The sequence below is a fragment of the Medicago truncatula genome, chromosome 5, assembly GCF_003473485.1.
Source record: "Medicago truncatula cultivar Jemalong A17 chromosome 5, MtrunA17r5.0-ANR, whole genome shotgun sequence".
NCBI lineage: Eukaryota > Viridiplantae > Streptophyta > Magnoliopsida > Fabales > Fabaceae > Medicago > Medicago truncatula.
Window position 1 is genome coordinate 1,330,469 of NC_053046.1, and position 20,469 is coordinate 1,350,937.

Here is a 20,469-nt window from a genome sequence, read left to right on the forward strand (position 1 = left end):
ACAACTAATCATCGTTTATAATATTAACTTCCTTTTACACATCTTCTCAATCAATTCAAAGGTGTGAGACAGATTGCAAGTATCTTCTTCATCATGGCTCAATTCCAACCATTCACACTTAAGAAGTTAAGATCAATAAAAAGCAAAGAGTGCAAATGCATTTTATACAAAAAGATGAACATAACAAACTGTAGCCTACATATTAATTACAACAGTATTCATGGTGTAAAATCCATCGACAAATAACACATTATTATAGCTTATAGATATATATATGAACAACCTATTACACCAAAATGAACAATGTGTTGATCCTTAAAATATATCATAAATCCCAATAGTTATTGCTGTGATAACGAATCCGTCAAAATGATGTGATCTTTCATGAGAATATCGGCTATGGTTGGCTTGAATATTGTTGTCTACAAATAAATAAAAAGAAATAAAAATGAGCATGACATGCTTCAAATAATATAGAGTTTGATAGTAGTTTATTATTAATTATAAACAGGTTTAACACGAACATTAACCCGATCATATTTTAGTGTCTTTTATCATGTGTAGACAATTTTAATCAGTATATTGATAAAGAGTTCAATGACTTCCTTCGAAAAAAAAATTATAAAGAGTTTAATGACTGGTAATTTACTTTGAACGTAGAAAAGTTTGACACAGTTTTTTTTTGTGTTTGTAGACATTTATTGAGATATATGTTTTTAAAAATAATATAATAAATTACTTTTTCGATGAATAAATTATATCATAAATTATTATTAAAGTGAAACTCATGATTATTAAATGTCTATATAAATTATTATTTTATAAAGAAATAATATAATAATTTGATTTTTTTTTAAGGAAATATAATAAATAGATATTAAAGTGAAACTAATATGAAAAAATCTATATACATTATCGTATGGATTAGTATTTTTCTTCTTTCATTATCGCTAGTATCATGTCCATCTATCCGCATTTCTGTTTCACTTAATTATATATAGAAAGAGAATAATATAGTTTTGAAAATTAAGATTAAAATTTGGTTTTTTTTAGTCTTCAATATTGTTCCAATTGTATAATTTAAATAATATTATGAAAATAATAAAATAGTTTAAATGAACATAAAAAAGAAAAAATTAAGCAAAAAAATGCGTATCCACTTTAAATATTAAGTTTAGAAAATATACTCCACCCCTTTTATTCATAAACCGTTTGTGGGTGTAAAATGATGTTTATAATAATAGGAGTTTGAAAATGCATGCAAATATACTTACTCTATGAAATCTTTCCAATAAGCATCATTTGCATCATCATTTATGAAATCTCCCCAAGTTTCAAAGCTGTTGGAGGAAGAAGTGTTACAACACTCTTTTGCATTTATCATCATGTTTTCTTCTCCTACCTTAACCGTTCCTGAACGTTGAGGTGAAACTGAAACCAACTTTGGAAGAGAATTTGATAATACTGTTGAAGCAAAATTTGTGTTACCAATTTGTTCACCAAATTTCTGAGAGCACTCAAATTCTTGTGGTAGTAATTGCTGAAGAGGGGCTTCAAAGTTTTGCAAATTAGGTTGAATTGTTTGAGAAGAAATACCAATATTGGAACCATCATAAAAACTTTGTATGTTATTATTAAATCCTAAAACATCATTTACCAAACTTTGTGGTAGCAATGAATATTGTAGCCTTAGAGCATTATTGTTTATGTCACAACTTGTGACAATGTTTGCAGCATTCAATATTATTTGCTGTAGATTACTAAGAAGGTCTAGGTGATCTGTTCTTGGCCTGTGTGTCACTGGATCTAACCCCATTTGCATTAGCTTTTTCTTTAAATGTGTGTTCCAAAAATTCTTTATCTCATTATCTGTCCTTCCTGGAAGATGTGTTGCTATAGCTGCCCACCTAATAAATCAACCATATTCATATTCACAATCACAATACATACAACTTCATTTTCATAATTAACTAAATACTATATATAAGACCTATTAATTTATTTATTTTTGTCAAATAATTTAGTGGCGAGAATCATACATTTTAAGTGTGAAGAAATGGAAAACTATAGGTTCGAACTTGCGCTCGAATATAGTTTTAGGATCCATTTGTTATTGCATACTATAAAATAAATAAATTGACATTCAATAATTTACATATTAAGTTTTTAAAAAATTGAAGTAATTTAGTGTATATTTACAATAATGAAAATCACTTTTCAAATAAAAAAAGTTATATTAAAAATAACTTTAAAATAAGCTACTCAAAGCAGTTTCTTGATTGAAGTATTTTTTCTTCATATTTCTTTCATAATCCGTAACTTTTAGATAAGAATATTCAAAAGTAATTATTATTTAAAAAAAAGGAATAAAATCTAAAAAAATTCTTTAAATGGTAGATTTTTTTAGTAGCTAATCTTGAAAATCTAAAAACTCTTATTTATAACTGAATATTATTTAAAAAAAAAAAAAAGTTTTAATTGTGGTAAACAAAGCTAAGGCAACTTCTGCTTTTAAAAAAAAAAAAAAAAATTGAGAAAAATAATCTCTAAATTATTGAACAATCGAAAATAATTTTTTATTTATTTATAATTTATAACAAACAAACCATGAACGAAAGAAATAATGATGAAGCTTACTTATTTCCAAGAACTGAATGTAAATTGATGATGAGATTTTCTTCTTCATCAGAGAATTTTCCTCTTCTAATATCAGGCCTTAGATAATTATTCCATCTAAGTCTACAACTCTTTCCACATCTATTCAATCCTGCAAGCTTTGGAAGAGCTCTCCAACTTCCATGGCCATGTTTCTGAATGTGATCCACTAATATTTTATCTTCTTCTGGACTCCATGGACCCTTCTTCAAACCACTTTCATCATTGCTTGGTGTTCTCATCATCACTGCACTTACAAAACTAATTAGTTTGATTTAGTTAGTATTAGATTGCATGCATGACCAAAATAGAAAGATTAATTAGTAGAAGAATCCAAACCTATACTATGAAGTGGATTGAGGATGTTTAGAACTAATTAATATTTAACGTACAACTTGTTATTTATAAGGTGGTGATGTCTGGTTTTAATTTGTTACTTATATTTATACATGTAATGTTGTGATGGGAAATTCCAAGTTTGTCCTGTATGTATATTTTATATTCAAGTCATATAGCTAGTTCTGACAAGTTGTTAACGACCTAAAAGGATATCGAGACACTAAAATTATGTGTGTAAAGTAAACCAATTAGTCCATGATTTTGCGTTCTCAAAATAGGTTTATAAGATTATGAATTTTTTAAAACGATCATTTGATTCTATCTATTAGATTGTTAATCTTTCAAAAAAAAAAAAACTATTAGATTGTTAAGTTGCTATTTGTATTTAACCATTTACTATTAATTATCATCAGGTCATTATATTTAAAAAATTAACTAGGTTTAGTTATCAATTTAGTCTCTAACATTTATCATAAAGATTATATAAGTAAATTTCGTCAAGAGTCATGACCATTTTTAAAATATTAACGTTATAATTCTATTTGAGAACAATCTAAAAAGTCAGAAAAAATATACTCACAATGTCTAATTTTAAAATATTGTTTCCATTTGTAGCCTATCTGCATTGATCTTTTGTCAAAAGATTTTTGGCAGTGGTTTGATTCTCTCGTTATTATCATTTTTCTACCAACTCCATTGTTGATGTTTTATCTCTGCATGTAAAGGATTCAAGTAAAGGATTTAATTTCGTCTATTTAATAAGGTCACACTTGTAAGAGTTTGGATCCGCTCCAGTCCACATGAGCATATCTAAACTCTGCATGTAAAGATAGCAAACAAGCGCGACCTTAATAAGTTTTTAAGATTAAAATATATTGATAATTCCTCTCAAAAATGTATTTATAATTTGTGTTTATTTCTCACTCTTTTGTTGTTTTGGAATTTGTGTTTATATTCTCTTTGGTGATCTTAAGTCTTTTTTTTTTTTTTTTGTCAAGGGTGATCTTAAGTCTTAACTACATGTAATAAATAGTTTTCCGTAAAGAAAAAACATAATCAATCATATAACAACTTAATTTAAAAATAAAAAGCCTCTTAATTATTATATTTTTTTGAAAAAAAATAAAAAATTCGGTTATAACACACCAAAACAAAACAAAGAGTTAAGAAATAGTTGGACGTACGAATATGGGTGTACTACTTCTCCTGCTTTGGCACTTTGCAATTGAAATGTCTTTTTCGGCTGTATTGTATTGTATTGTTGAAGCACTCTTTTGTTGTTATATATTTAGAAATAGTTACCAGAATAATAGATTAATATATGATGCAATCGGTCAATCAATTAATGTAGTAAATCTATACTGGTATAAGTTTTTGAGTTGGATTAATTTTCACACAGCAATAGAGAGAAAGAGAAAATCGGATAAAGCTAAATTGTGATGGTGCTTACAAGAATTCAATGGAGCCTGTAATACAGTTCATGCTAAAATGTGGGGAATATACACGGAAATGTAAATAGCGAGAAGCTGTAATAACATCAAATATAAGTGATATATTATATAGTCCGTAACATTTAACAACGAAAAAACATTCTGTCAAATAAAAAAACATATAATAACGTTATTGCAAAAAAGTCTCCGTCAATTCATGTCCTTTTTAATTTTTATTAATTTGTGTTGAACAATGCTTTGGATTCGATACACACACTTACCATGATAGAAGAAATTAAAGAAGTTCCGTTACATGGACTATTATTGTCATTTTAGAAAAAACTACGTATGTTAATGAGTGTTTGTATTGGATTTTATGCAAAACCTGATTGGTACGGAAGAGTGGGTATTGTTTTGGACTTTTGGTTAGTGTTTAAGTATTCAACATGTGTTGCTAAAAAAGTATTAGCATTAGCGTTGACTACTAACTAGTTGTGATTTTTTTGTTCCATAGGTTATTCATTTCTTGTTGAGTTTATAATCAAATAAACTTTAAATGCGTACATATCTATTAATTATGAGTTTGAAACTAAATGAGTAATATTAGTAGTGTATATTTGATAATAGAGGGAGAGAGGGAGGAATAGAACCAATCAGCTTTAACTGTTCCAAAGGCAAAGAATACTGACTGCATGTATATTTCCTTCTAGACACATTGCGTGTGTTAAATGTTTTGTTTTGTAACTAGAAAAAGAAGTAGTCACATCATAGAAATAATAGTCAATGTGGGGGTTAAAGGTATAGTAGACCTTCTGGTTTGCTAGGGTTTTCTACCAACATTACCTCATTATCAATATTTACAAGCCACTTTGTTTACATAATATTCAACTCATTTTCATGGACTAGTGACTGATACCCTTTTCATCTAACAATTTCGTGTAAATGGAATATTTTCCAACATCTACCTTGTTGCTTATTCAACTATATTTCTTCTTTGAATAGATTTTTATAAGTAAAAAGATTTCATTGAATAGTTAAATAGATCGAAAAAATATAGTTCATGATTTTAAATTACAGTTGCAGTCGTGTATGGTTACACCCACAATTTATTTGTGGCCGATATAGTCCAAACTGTGGTTGCAAATTGTAATCCTGTTCTAGAGAGTTCAAAATCATTTATACTATGAACATCAATTTAAAACCATGATATAATTTGTTTTTACTTGCAAACTTGGTACATATTAAATTTGCTACAAATAGGCTAATTTCTTTAAAATAAAACACTAATGTTAATTGGATATATAAGTAAAAGGGTTTGGTTTGTTCTCAAACTAAAAGTTGTTCAACCTATTACTCCAAGAATATCTTGGTTTAGAAACTCGAATCAATCCAAGCATTTACTATAATCAAAAGAGTTGGTAAAAGGAAAGATTTACGTAATTAGAAGATTTACCAAAGGTTCTAAGGTTAGTTGGGAAGACGATACAAGATGACTTTGGGTAGTGTTTTATGTGTCACGTTGATACATTAAAAAACATTCAAATATCGTCTTACCCTTAAGAGAAATATTACCTTAGTTATACGACTAATATCCTCTCTTTTGACTTAAGAGAATGACCAGCTTGTAGAAATAAAAATGTAACAGGCCTCAAAAGCAGACGTCACAATATAAATGATTTCTTTCTTCGATCAATTGTTTAGACATTCTTTTAACGAACATGGCATAGTTCGTAATCGTTGGTGATCTTTTGTTTCTAACTTTACCTAAGTGAGCTTAGTCATTAACACAAGTTATTTAGACCTTATCAAATAATCAAAGCACTAATTTATTATAAAATATTATTTCATAGGTAAAATGGTCGTTAAATAAAATATTATTTAATAGAGTAAAATGGTCGTTAAATATTATGACCTTAAACATTATTTGCAGAATAGCAAGTACGACACAAAACATTTATATGACACTAAACTCCACTAAAAAGAGATATATAGATAATATTTTTTATGTTAAAAAATGTCAAAAAAAAGTGTTTTGAAATTTTCGATGGTTTATACTCTAAACAAAAAGTTGTCTTATAATTTAATGATGAACAAATATTTTTGTTTTTGTCCGGTCCCTCCCTTATGGATTACTTCATAATTTTTCAAATCAAATAGAGTAAAAATAAAATAAAATTGTGAAGACGAATCCCTTGTTTTTTTAGAAAATCAAACACAACCTAAAATTGTGGTAACCAAGTAGACTCACCAAAACAATATTGTGAATTCTCGTAAAATGTTGATGTAAAATTATTTTAATAAATGATATTTATACAACTATTTTTATGATAACGTTTAGGACAACTCTGTCTCACACTTGTATTTTTACTCTCTCCCCCTTCATTTTTATCTCTATTGTTTTTGTCTAATATAAAGAAGAAAAAAAAGGGTCTAAAAATTGTCACAAAATAGGTGGTTTATACAAATTTTATACCAACAATGCAACCCCATTAAATTAAATTTAACAATAATTTCTGTTCTTTTTTTTTAAGAAAAATTTTCAGACCATTAAGCACGAACACTAATTCAGTAAGAAGCCTGCCAGTATTTTTAGTTAAGGTGATGACGCTTTGGACAAAGGAATGTATGTAACCCACTAAAATACGTATTATACACACAATGTTTTTTTCTTTGAAAGATACACACAATGCTTATTACTTTGACAATGTGTACACACCTTTGCGCATTTTTTCCGATTAGTTAGTAGAAAATTGGACAAACTACTCGTTATATGGAGCATACCAATTCGGAAAGCATGCCAGAAGATTGAGGTCGTAACATTATCACATTAAACAAGCATTACCCATCATCACCACTCAAACACACCTTTAATCCGTATTAAATGTCACCAAGCAAAAACATGTACGGCAAGTAAAAATATGATTGCTAAATCATCATGTAAAATGGTTATAGAATTTCCCCATATAGATGGTGACAGACAGAGTAATGTGTAGCAAAGACTAATTTTACAAACAAGGAAACAATGATATACAATTTAAGTTGGGCTAATTACCAACGCAAAGAGACATGATCAGAGTTTTCCTCCAAAAACAATATGACCAACATTAAAAAATGGCACCTATACATCTGTAGCGTATTCTATATTTTCTTTAATCTAATCCTATAAAAGTATAAGCAGCAATAACATTTTACTAGCAGTTCAACTAAACATAAAAGGATGATTAAGGAAATCAATTAATCACAAGCCAAGAACCACTTCTTAGGTTGATGGAACAGCTTGAATGTTAACTTGTTTGAATGTTTTAAATCAATCCAGTAGTTTCTTGTGTAATACATATGCTGCCAATTCATTGAACCATGACCTGTAACTAAACTTCCAGACATGGCTCCTGTAGAGATGCACAAAAATTATTTAACCATTGTTGCCAAAAAAAAATTACAAAGAAAGAAGTCATTTTGTGAAAAATAGTATGTGGTGAAAGAAGGGAAAATACAGAACTAATAGTAATAAGTTGTCCCAACCCACAGTAGACAAAAAAGAAACAAACTATCAGAAACTAAAAAAACAGATTACATGGATAATATCTTCAGAAGTCCATGAATGGACCACAACTGAATAAATATAGCGAAAATATACTAACCTCCCCAGGTCTTAAAGCAAACCAGACCAACACTGTCATCCAAAAAAATTAGGTAGTAGGCCGTGTCATTGTAGATAAACCTCTTCCCATAGGAAGAACACCTGGATAACCCTCACCCGCTTCTTCCTCTTCTATAGGAACTGCATAATAAGAATAAAAGAATGTAAAATTACTCAACTAACCGCAACTACACCATTTGTACTAGTCCTAACGAGACAGCTTTTTTTTTTCCAATTTGATCTGCTAGAGCTATACATAGACATTGTCTTAAAAAGAAAAAGTTATACACCAAAATTTCATAAAAAATGTGTCTAGTTACAGAGTTGTGACACATGGACCTCAGAAATCAACAAAGCAACATCCAAAATTAACCATTTTGAGAATACACTGCACCTTCTATATTTTGTGCAGTCTGAGCACCAGCAACCCCAATGCATGAATATAGAGAATCCTCGTCCACTTTCAACTGTTCATATGCAAGGTATGTATCCTCAACAGTAGCAGCTTCATACAGAGAAGTTAGGTCCTTGATACATGATATGTCCTGGATTTCACAGTCAACATCATAATTATGCAATAATTTAGAAACATGCGAGTAAAAATATGACAGAGATTTTGAGACTTTGGCAGGACTCATAACTTTAAACCGAGTTTAGATGGCAATAGAAATGTGAATATACTGATTGTATGTCAAGATTCAGATATTTCTATCTCACCTTCCTTGGAACAGAAGACGCTTGTAAGTGAGCAAGCAATCCCAACCAGTATGCATTTGACTTAATTTCAGCTTCATGTCTCATAAGAAGGGTTCGTTTAGCCTACATTAGAGAAAGCCACCAAAGAAATTCTCAAAAATTTTGAAGTCAGAAAAGCACATGCTACAGTAACAGGAAGAATATTCAAGTCATATTCAGAAGTAGAATGAGGGCACCAACAGCAAGTGCATGTTTTTTTTTAGCCAGAAAGGTCATTATTCTCTTTTAAGATTTAATCAGAGAAATGAAACACAACGCAGAAGGGTCAAGTTTATGTGAGAAGAAAGGAGTAAATGAAATTTGAATACTGATAATGCATGTCTAGCAGATTTCTTTTTCTTTCTAAACAATGTTGTAACTAAATATTGTAATGTAAAAACAACCATAGCATATTCAGTCACTAACCCTGTCCAATTCCCGGTCCGTAATTCTGTTGCTATGCAGACCTCTAAGAACATTCTTGCATGCATCAACAGCTTTGTGCACCTGCAAATCAATTAGATTTGAAACATGTAAACAGAAGAAAATCAACAGCAAAAACGAAGTAAATGCTATAAGAGGAGCCCACACCTTGCTTGGAGTTGATGTTACGGAGATCACATACCACCCTAGTTTAAGCCTATCAAACAAGTTTAATTCAAATGACACGTCGTATGTCAACCCCAGTGAATCTCTGACTGTTGTGAAGAGCCTGTGCAGAAAACATGTAACGAAGATTTTAAGCCTAGTTGGAGATTTCTCTCATTCAAATATTTTTAAAAATAACATCCTTATATTCAAGATACTAAGAGTAAGAGAGCATAGATATTTTTAAGATTTCAGCTCCAAAGTAGGGCTAAACCCATTTAAAACATCAAGACAGGCTAGCCTGCTTTTTTTCAGCCTGGAGTCAAGCACGGTGTCTAAGATTTCCAAACTAAGCTAAATAGCAGGTTAGTAGAAATACATACCTAGAATTTATAATTTCAGAAAGCAGTCCCATTGTTATACCAAAGAAAAGAGGATGATTACGGAGGCTTTTTTGTAGGCCACCTTCTGTTGGTACAGCATCAGATTTTGTCCCATTATCTGCGGAAATCATTCTTAGCACTTAATAACTAATAGCAATTCTCAAAAAAATAATTTCAAATACCATAAAAGATAAGATGGCCACAAAATACAATCAAAGCTCACCATTGACTGATGATGCATTATCAATAGTCTCTAAAAGGTCCTTTCCATCAACAGTAAAACCCCAACGGTTTGGTGCAGGCCCAGCAATATAAGCACACGCCCTCTCATCAGTATCATTTAAGAAAACCTGCACATAAGGTAAAATCAGATAAACACATGTCACAAGCCTTGTGTATTATTGAAGTCCATCAAATAATAGTGATCAGAAATGCATCAGTTTCAAGAGCCACTAATTCTTAAAATCCATATAAATCAATCCAACAAAAGAATTAAACATTGCACAGCAAATTTACTCAAAAACAAAATGAAAAATGGTATTTTATGCTTAGTTTCTCACTTCTTGAAACTGCAAACCGGATGAAGATGATCGAAACGAAGGTGGGATGAATTCTTGCTCGCTTTTAAAGTTTCTCGTGGCCTGGGCTGTGCCAAGATAGTCTAGAATACATGATTCAATGTCCTCCTCAGTGAAGTCACCTACAATGGATACCTGAAGAACATAAAACAAATTTTAGTTTTTGAATGTAATGGAAGAACTATGGATCCAATATTAATAACAGCAGACCTCCATGTTATCTCCAACAAACTGATTCATTACAGCATCCTTAACAGATTGCAGAGTTAAATTCTCTAGTGAACTTGGTGTAGGCTCAGTAAATCGCTCATCTCCATCCAACATTGCTACCATAAGTTTGTGAGCAGTCGAGCGTTCCAAGCTCTTGGGGATGGATCGGTAATATGACAGATACAATTGCCTTGCTCGATCAAAAGCATCATCTAACCAGACACTATGCTGCACATCATAAACAAGATAAAGAATTTAACATAGAAGATGTTGTAAGACAACGAGGAATTTATAGAAACAACATACGACTATAAAAGACTTAACAGTAACAACTGACAAGATGCATACCTCAAGCACCATGTGAAGCAATTGAAAGGCTGCACGCATCCCATTATCCCGTAGAGTAAAACGGAACTCCATAGATATGAACTCCTCCGTTGATTCTAAGGAGCAATTGATCAGGTGATTAACACAGAAAAGTTCAACCTGGTATTTATATATGAAATACTAGAGAGTCAGTAAATGGAGGTGTAGATTAGTTGTTCAATACTGAAATTATCCTCACTGAGCAGATGTCACGATCGCGTTCACAATATATTCAAATAATTGAATCTATGTCATCAAAAATAAAATTGCCTAGGTTCTCCCGACATGAAGCTCATTTGCCATATCAATGTTTCACAGTATAAAAGAATTATACAGTCTATGCATCCAATAACAGATATGAGCACACACACGAGCACACTTCAAATTGATGGAGATCATTTGACCCATTGGAGTGGGATAACAAGGGTCTTTTTAACATCTATCATAAACTACCAATCTGAGTATAATGCCAACATTCAAAAATCCAATCATTTTATGCAACGTTAGGGCTTAAATTTTGGTGTGTTTGAATGAAAAGTTTCTGTCTTGCATCTTAGTTTCGTAATTCAGTTTGAATGAACTGAAAACAGGTATTATAAAAGCATGCTCTCATAGTCAGTCTGGTGCACGTGCAACACATGTAAACTTGACAAGATCTTAATATGCTATCCAAGGTTTCTTTTGCTCGACCAATATTTTAACTATACATGTATTTTGGAGGAAAAAAAATCAAAACATGTATTTAATTAATCAATAAACAGAAGCAAATAAACCATAAGCTTCAAAATGCAAAGAATAACAAGAAACAACTAAATAGACGAGGATGCCATTTATACAAATGTGTGTAACTCTACTATGTGTGTAACTCTACAAATGTGTGTAACTCTACTATAAGCCAAATATTAACATTTGGAACATCAGTTGGTAAGAAAAGTTACCTGCTCCCTTGAGAAGTTGCCAACACGACCTCCCTCACTAAGTGTCCTGACACCCACTATCACAGATCCTTTTGAATCGGAACTCTCAGCTGCCCGTCCACCACCAACAATCAGCCGCATCACGCCACTTTGAGTTTCACTTTTAGATATCTGTTGACAATAAAAGGCATTAACAAGTACAGAGAGACAAAAAAACAAATCCTCCTTAAGCAGTGTAAGTTCCGAGTTCTTCACATGAATCTCAAAACACAGGTCATATTATTGCTTTTATGAAATCAGATTACAAAGTGATTGGAAGTACAAATATAATAGAAATTAATTTTATCAAAAGTTCCATCTCCATACAGTCCATAAATGTAGAAAAGAACAAAATTAAGAAGCAGCAGCATAGTACTACAATTAGGAATCCTTGAAGACTGAGCCACAAGGTACACCAATCATGAAAACCGTAATATAAACACAACAAACCTTATAGTTGACAGGAATTCCATTTGCAAGGCGGCGCCGGGTGATTCCAGTTTCCTCATCATGGAGCTTTGTAGCATCTGTTTCAGGACTTACTGGAATGAAGGTTGGCTTGCGCTGCTCTTTTAACTCTTGTAGATTTGATGATGGTACAAGTTCTTTTGGAACCTCAAGCTGCATATGCATATAAGCAATTAGCTAAGCAGCAACCAAGATGCTCCCAACTCATGAATGGAGTTGGCTCTCACAAATAGAATTGCAGCAATCATATATAATAAAACAAATTTAATCATTGTAGCAGATTGACGTCATAGCACATGAAAAATATATTCACCACTCATATTGTGGCTATAACTCATGAAATGACATAACTTTTAAATGCAATTAACACACAATACCAATAGACAAGCCATCAGCCATCGGGTAACTCAATATTTCTAATGTCAAATCAGGATCACCTAACAAGGATTTCAGTTAGAGAAAAAGGTACCTCAGGTTCTGGTTCTATAGGATCATCCAATCCAGCTTTGATAGCATCTGTAATTTCAGTGGATGATATCTTAAACTCTGTTTCACCAACTCCTTCGATATGAACTTTTTTGGGAACACAAGCAACAATTGCTGCAGGAAGGGGTGCGGTAGGCTTCCCAAAATCAGCTATAAATTCTAACACCTCAGCACCAACAGAATTAACCTGCACCACAGGATATTTAAAATAGAAAAATAAAAGTTCCCGGTTATATTTTTATAAATTGCACCAAAATTGAATATGAAGTTTGTAAAATAACTATTGAATATACTGATTAAATCAAATCCAAATTAAAATATAATATATTTACTACACTTTGACTAACTTCACAGTAAAAAATAGAACAATGACGCCCAAAAAAGCATAAATTTCCAAAGGAACAATTACAACAAATTGAAAATTTCTTTACAGTACAGTCAATAAATTGAAAGTGACCTAATAAGTATTCTAAATACTTTCTCTTTTTAACTAGGTCATTAGTTTATGTGAAATAGAGTCTTATTTTAGAAAAGGAATCAATTAGTAATTGTTTAGTGGTCCAGTCAAAACATTCTACTGATGCACAGCTTCATATCAGTTAATTTTCTCAGAAATTCGTTCAAGTCATTCCTCCAACAGAGACTTACATCCATAAGTTAGTTTAATAAAATAAGAATCAAGAACAGCTAAAAGGCAGGGGGGTTTAATTAAGTATAACTTTCATTGAGCATCACTTTCAGCTAAAAGGCAGGGGGGTTTAATAAAATACCTCGTCAAGGGTAACTGTCCCAGCAACAGCAAGCAAACTTTCATGCCCTTGTCTCTGGTCCATAACTTTATGGCTTAGAGCATCACTTTCCATGATAAAATCCAAGTTATCAACAGAAGATACATTATCAATCATGGCTGCTAAGTGTTCACTATCTTTCAGAAGGGCATCTAGATAACGAGTTAATTCACCCTGAGTAACACCAAATTCTTTAAGTCTGCGAACCTACAACATACAAATTTTCATTAGATTATGATAATAGATTAAATGCTGTAAATGTAGGCCATCATTCAAATTCTAAACCCAAAACAAATTAGTTTTCTCTAAGCATTTGCCACCAAATGAATTCATGGGACAATTGTAAAAGTAAAAATTAGTTATAATGACCATTGAGCATCTTCAAATCATTGTCTTAAATTCAAGTAATTTTATATCTTTCAAGATTAAACTAAGGAGCAAAACCAGCAATTGAGGTATTAACAAAGCGGAGCATAAAACAGCTAACTGAAACAAGCAATGAAAAGAAAATAAAAAATTGCACCATTACGAAGACAGGTGAAGCACAGCAGAGGAAACAAACCTCATGAACAGCAACTCTAATAGCATTTTGCCAATTCTTTGGTTCTGCAGTTATGGTAAGAGTAGTCACAGTACATCCTTCTCTTCCAGAATCACTATGATCCAATTCAACTGAAGTGAATGGTGGATTTGAACTCTGTAAATTTCATGCAGCGGTGACATATTTAGATGCTAAGGGATAGACAATCCAGTAAATTACGAAAAATCAAATATTAGTGGTCACATTGCATCCTTCCCTTCCAGAATCATTATGATCCAATTCAACTGAAGTGAATGGTGGATTTGAACTCTAAATTTCATGCATCGATAATATATGTAGATGCTAAGGGACAGAGTATCTAGTAGATTACAAACTACTAACATTGAAGTTTTTTTAGAGTGACTTTGCGACTGAAATATGATCTGAGCTTTGAGCAACTTGTAACCTTTGTTATGTATAGAAAAACATGATCAAATCACCTAATTGACATCTACAATATTCACATAAGAGTTTCATTTTCTCTCTCTTACATTTCTTTCTTCAAATTATTATTCTTTAGAAGTATTGACAAAAGCTAATAATTTTTACAGCAGCATTGGGTAGGGGTGTGGGGGAGATATTTATAAACAATAAAGGTGCATAACAGAAGCCGTGATGCTGAAAAACATGCATCAAGTATTCAGGTATGAGATATTGCATAAAGGAAACCAAATGAGTTCTTACAGTGGACGTATAGAAAGACATGACCAAGTATAGCACTGTAGCAGATAACAAGGACTTCAACTCACCTTATATCTTGTATTAATACGAAAATGAAGAGCTGACAAAAATATTCTTTTCATCAAGACAATACGCAAATCTCTGTATGTTTGGACCTTATTGACTGGAATCTGCATACGATTTCAATAAGATAATTAAAAGAGAGCACGATGGGACATAAACGCTATCATATCTAGAAGTATTAACTAACGGAATAGAGGGTACATGTTAAAAATAAGTATGGAAGGTAACAAAGTGAGATATCTCTTGCTAATCCCAGACAACAGCATGGTAACCAAAATTACAGACACGCTCATTATTAAAAATCACAAGCTTGGTCCGACACAGAATCACCATCTATCTAAGGAATAATTATTCAGTTAATATTAGAACAAAAAAAAATCAAGGAGTGCAAGGGCAAAGGCAGTGCACATCATCACTTAATGAAACAATGCAGAGCTATGTGAAAGAGATAGAATTTTAATGGATGACGGGATTCTAATCCTATTTTTTTTCTTCTGATGCAGAGAAAGACCAAGTGAAGTCATTAAATGGCCTTTATATATGTGCCAGAAGGTTTTTTGTTTCAGTATGACAAGGACAATTTGCATATGAACTGCTTCAGTTTTTTACCTTACCAACTGAGCTTGTTGCTTATAAATATAGGTTCTATTTATCATAAGTAAATCAAGAATAACATCAATTAGACAGCTTAAAAGCATACAGTATTTGTTAATCTGAATTGTTCATTAGACCAGTAGATCTACATGAACCAGTAAACCATAGATTTCCTTTTCATATGTTATGCCCAGCATCCTCATTGACCATTTTTTTTACACAAAAGGTCTATAAAATCATCCTTGCAACAAAGATACCAGCTCCAAAGTTAAATTTGCAAAAACGATAAAGGAAATAAGGTATAAAAAAAAAAAAACCTTTTCATACCTTGCAGAACATATTAATTGAAAAGTTTTGAAGCAACTCGTGTTGAAATATTTGTGGTGGATTCAAATTTGCACTGCTTCCAGGAAGTGACCAATTATGCGTCACAGGAGGACGAACAACTTGTCTTTCCTTATTAAATACTTTTGATTGATCCAAGGTATTTGTTGATCTTTCAATAGAATTTCCACCTAGACCAACAGACAGCTTAGGAACTAGAAAACTAGCCATTGCACCAAATGCACTTGGAGTGGCTCCAGAACCTTTCTCATTGTCTACACCAGTTTGCCCAAAAACAGCCTGCATAACCATAGTTATTATTGTATAAGACTCATATGAGCTTAACATGATCAACTAATGCTTTGCAAATTTATATTTGACATACTTCAATCTGGCCAACAGTCTTTGGGATGTTATCAATATCCCCCACAATGTACAAAGTAGCATTTGCAGGGAAATACCAACGCTCGTGAAATTTTCTTATTTTTTCTGCATCCCACTTCTTTATCTGTTCTTCTAATCCAATTGGAAACCTTTTGCTCAGCTTGTTTTCAGAATGTAAATGTTGTAACAACTGCAATCACAAAAACTAAAAGCAAATTAAATAGGGGAAAAGAGACTTTCAATATTCTGCATAACTGTCAAGTTGATTGCAGAAGATATCTTTACATCACCTGGCAATCAACTCGATACTCTATAGTGTTCATCATTTGAAGCTCTGAGAGTATAGCACGCCGTTCTTTTTCAATCCTAGATGAAAGGAACTTTGGATGGAAGGCTATCTGCATGCATCAATAACCATAAGGTGTGAGACAATGCCAGTCTAGAAGTACCATAGCCATCTTTACCAAATTTTCCCCTTAAATGCCTCTACAGATGGCTCAAGTAGGGTCAAATAAAAAGTATAATGCCTAGATCAGATTAAACACCTTCTCATATCTAATATATCCATTTCTACAAATTAGAAGTAGCTTATATGATAAAAAATAAATAGTACCTCGTTCAGGGCATCCAGAACAGATGGAAGGAGATCATCAGAATCCTGACATTAAAGATTCACCAATAAGCAACCACATCAATAAACAGATATGCTTAATCACACCACACAGGTATATACCAAAAAAAATGCAGGATACACATTGGGAAATAGTATGCAACATGTTCATGAAAAAGTTTTTAACACAAAATAAGTGTAGTAAACAAGAACACTAAATTTCAACTTTTAAAACATTGCCTCTTCAATTTCATCTTCTTTCTCAGGAAAACTATCAATTTCTTACAAATTGAGCCTAATGTTGTTCCTAATATCTTATCACTCTGAAGATCATTTTGAATCTCTTTCAAAGAATGCTATTCACATTTTATAGTGATGATAAGTATAATTATTCCTTTCATAGCATTGACATGGATTTACCTTCTAATGTCACAAAATTTCAAGGGCTGCACATTCAGAGTACCAATTGAGCATTGGGAGTATTCGTGCAATTTGTTCTTACAACTTCAGTTAAAAAAAACTAGAGCTAGTAAATGTGCTTCTCAAAATGTATACTAATCATATTCATTAAAACACCAATAACTTTTGATATAATGCGTGGTCAAAGATACATGATAAACTTCACTTTTCCCTGTTTGCATCTTGCTTGGTTTGGATTAGCGTTTCATAAGTTGTAACAAAACAATGCTTCATAGACATCCAAAATTCCAAATGCAAAACTACCAATGACCTAATATTTGAACGCAAGACAAAGAACCGCACACCAAATGGTCCAAACCTTGGTGGTGGTAGGAGCATGGATGTGAAACACTGTATGGTGGAAATCTGTATAAGCATTTGAGCGGGCTCCTGTTCCCAAAAGCTTCTCACGTTTTTTACTTCCTAAGAAAGCAACATGTTCAATCATATGTGCAATTCCTTGCTCATCATCCCCTTCATCTATTGATCCTGCATGAACTTCCATGTGTGCTTCAAACCTAAAAAAGCAACAAGTGGATACTAAGAAGTTAGCCACAAGTGGATTTTAGAGAAACTGCATACATATGTACAACATTTTATTTTATAATATAATGAGTGTCAATTTATTAATAAATCTTCTTCAAGTCAGTCACATGATCGATTGTGTAATTATTCATTTTAAAAGGGTTAATGCTACATATATATTTCAAATAAGAACAAAGAACACTTTACAAAATCACATTTGTTTTAAATTACATGCATTTCACTATTTAAAGCTATCAGTCGCAGCTTCACAATCTTGCAGAAACAACAACAACTGAAAAACACGAGGGCATAACACTGAGGTGTGCCTCTGGAAACTGAATTGAATGATGCAAACAAGTTGCCTCCAAAGCAAGCAAATGTCCTATGTTTGCACAATGATATCTTTTATCACACCCTTGAATTTGATCATTAAAAGGGCATAATAAAAAAAAATCGTGTGATAAATCAGTGAAATCCACCATTCCATCTTAAAACACACCCTAGTTTTGGTTTCTATTCCAAAAAATGATTGAAATATCATGCATTTCATTTCATATCACATTGGAAAGCATTATATGTCTTTGTACTGTATGTATTATTATTAATTGTCAATCTATCATCATTTATTGGGCTCACCTAGTTGGTGGAACTTTATTTGGCAGAATCAAATAACGCAACCCATTCTTTAGTTGACCTCGATGCAACTTGGGGTGAGATGGAAGTTCAGAACCCAAAAACTCCTCTAGCCTTTCCAGTTCAGAATCAAACAAACTTGAGTCCTGTTTTTCAGCAACGCCATCAGGCCAGGCTGTGCTTGCGGCGTGTGGCTCATCTGGACCAACAGTTGCATGTGGAACTTGAACCCTCTTAACCTGAGAAAATACATTCACACAACGACAAATTAAAAAATGGACAATGATTATGCCTAAATGCAATCAAAATAAAAAATTTGAAAACTTAAACACAGGAAATTGGAATATTAAACAATGATGACAATCTCTTCGAAAACTTATTGGATAACCAGGCCATTTCGGTCCCTGAACGTGTGAGGTACTGTCGTTATAGTCCCTTAATCTGTCGAAATTGCAAATACATCCCAAAGCATCACTTTGTAATTTTATGGACTAAACTCACCAACGAAAAACATGTTTGAGGACCAAAATGACTAACTTATGAGACATTGGAGATAGTTTTTGCAAATTCGATACATTCAGGGACTAAAATGACAATGTCGCACACATTCAGCAACCAAAATGACTGTTTACGCAAAACGTATCCACTACAAGTCTGAATGGAACCAGACGTGAAAACTGAGATGAAAACAAAATAAAAAAATGTTAAAAATTCTCTGCTGGTCTACCAAAGTTTACCGAGTTCATTACAAGATCCGAGTAAATACGGTTTCATTTCCGACTAAACTAAAATTTGAGTTAGTCAACTCGAAATTAATACCTAGACTCCTGGAATTGATTCCACAAGTTAATTCACGACTTTAACAACCTTGATTGAAATATTAGACAATGTCGATAATGCCTTCAAAAATTACTCTAAATTTTGCTAAAATCAAAATTCTTCGAATAAGTAACTAATGAGAAAAATTCAAAAAACATGTTAGTTAGTTACAACATACTACAATTCGACAAACAGAGAATTATCCAAAATAGAAAATCTTACATAACCATGACGAAGCTTATCCTTAGATAATCCAATAGAAGAATTATCAAAAAAAGCGCCAGGAACAAATCTCGCAAGACTCGAACGGCGTTTCTTTGTGGAAGCAAGACAGCAAGAGGCACAACTTTGCTGGAACGGTGCCGCCGCCGGTGGAGAAAGCAGCGAAGAATAGTGTTTCCAAACATCTGGTTTATTCCGCCGTAAACCTAATCCACCATAAACAACTCTTCTTTCACTGAAAAAAGCGCGTTACATAATAATTAAGTTGTTAAGTCGAAATGAATTAGAATCGATTATTGAAATCAATTGTAACGAAGTGAAATTAGTAGAGTTCATTTTCATTGGATAATAATCAAGAGAGAGAGAGAGAGTAATTAGTACCGTTGAGGAGAAGAGAAAGAGAGAGAAGAAGAAGATAAGAAGAAACGGTTAGAACGGAATCGAGTGGAGATTGAAGAAGGAGAGTGGCGGTGATGACGATGATGATGATGATGTGGAAGAGAGAGATTAGTGAGAGAAGAGGTTGTTGAAGTTGAAGCAGCCATAGGCATAACGATGATGATGATGATGATGATGATATGCGTACAAGCTTCTCCACCTTCGTACTCAACCTCTTGATTTTCAGATTTTTTTCTACTTCTCAGAAATGTATGTATGAGAAGCTCTCAATGTACATACAACTCTGTGGGGATGTTTATATACAGAAAAAGAAAATCACAAAATTAATTAAATACACCTTTTTAATGTAATAAAAAAAATTATTTTATACAAACTTTTTTATAAAAATTGACAGTAAAAAAACAATGAGGTTGATACTTGTACGTTAATTCGAATTTAATTTAGTTTTTAAATTAGATAATAGTTACACATATAATATATATATATATATATATATATATATATATATATATTATCCGAGCATATAAATTAATCTATTTCAATTTTATATTAAA

At 32.1% G+C, this 20,469-nt stretch overlaps 2 protein-coding genes across 3 annotated transcripts; both read right to left on the reverse strand.

Moving 5' to 3' along the window:
• Positions 1 to 136: 136 nt before the first annotated feature.
• LOC11423542 (transcription factor MYB92) lies at positions 137 to 3,072 on the reverse strand. 2 transcript variants are annotated; one of them, XM_003610770.4, is made up of 4 exons: positions 2,995 to 3,072; positions 2,638 to 2,902; positions 1,275 to 1,907; positions 137 to 422 (listed from the first exon to the last, which is right to left on the reverse strand). In XM_003610770.4, the coding sequence occupies exons 2-4, from the start codon at positions 2,898 to 2,900 to the stop codon at positions 398 to 400; spliced, it is 921 nt and encodes a 306-aa protein (XP_003610818.3). In that variant the 5' UTR covers positions 2,901 to 2,902; positions 2,995 to 3,072; the 3' UTR covers positions 137 to 397. The 2 variants fall into 2 exon arrangements, with proteins under 2 accessions (XP_003610818.3, XP_024639628.1); XM_024783860.2 differs by having other exon boundaries at positions 2,638 to 2,916; positions 2,995 to 3,059.
• Positions 3,073 to 7,360: 4,288 nt separating this feature from the next.
• On the reverse strand, positions 7,361 to 20,202 carry LOC11426038 (stromal processing peptidase, chloroplastic). Its single transcript, XM_003610771.4, has 25 exons — positions 19,898 to 20,202; positions 19,517 to 19,751; positions 18,479 to 18,714; positions 17,637 to 17,835; positions 16,862 to 16,906; positions 16,539 to 16,646; positions 16,250 to 16,438; positions 15,868 to 16,164; positions 14,952 to 15,053; positions 14,185 to 14,319; positions 13,605 to 13,829; positions 12,818 to 13,021; positions 12,331 to 12,501; positions 11,863 to 12,012; positions 10,907 to 11,044; positions 10,559 to 10,786; positions 10,331 to 10,483; positions 9,994 to 10,120; positions 9,771 to 9,888; positions 9,391 to 9,511; positions 9,226 to 9,306; positions 8,782 to 8,883; positions 8,459 to 8,609; positions 8,066 to 8,205; positions 7,361 to 7,813 (listed from the first exon to the last, which is right to left on the reverse strand). The coding sequence occupies exons 1-24, from the start codon at positions 20,065 to 20,067 to the stop codon at positions 8,114 to 8,116; spliced, it is 3,777 nt and encodes a 1,258-aa protein (XP_003610819.2). The 5' UTR covers positions 20,068 to 20,202; the 3' UTR covers positions 7,361 to 7,813; positions 8,066 to 8,113.
• Between the last annotated feature and the right edge of the window lie 267 nt (positions 20,203 to 20,469).

Bases quoted from the DNA above. Each gene is read 5' to 3' on its own strand.
- LOC11423542 (XM_003610770.4), bottom strand. From the start codon at position 2,900: ATGATGAGAACACCAAGCAATGATGAAAGTGGTTTGAAGAAGGGTCCA. The intron at 1,908-2,637 runs GTAAGCTTCATC...TTGATTTATTAG, and splicing joins CATTCAGTTCTTGGAAATAA to GTGGGCAGCTATAGCAACAC. The intron at 423-1,274 runs GTAAGTATATTT...ATTTATTTGTAG, and splicing joins TATTGGAAAGATTTCATAGA to ACAACAATATTCAAGCCAAC.
- LOC11426038 (XM_003610771.4), bottom strand. From the start codon at position 20,067: ATGCCTATGGCTGCTTCAACTTCAACAACCTCTTCTCTCACTAATCTC. The intron at 19,752-19,897 runs GTACTAATTACT...CGCTTTTTTCAG, and splicing joins TCTTTCTCTTCTCCTCAACG to TGAAAGAAGAGTTGTTTATG. The intron at 16,165-16,249 runs GTATGTCAAATA...ATGGTTATGCAG, and splicing joins AGACTGTTGGCCAGATTGAA to GCTGTTTTTGGGCAAACTGG.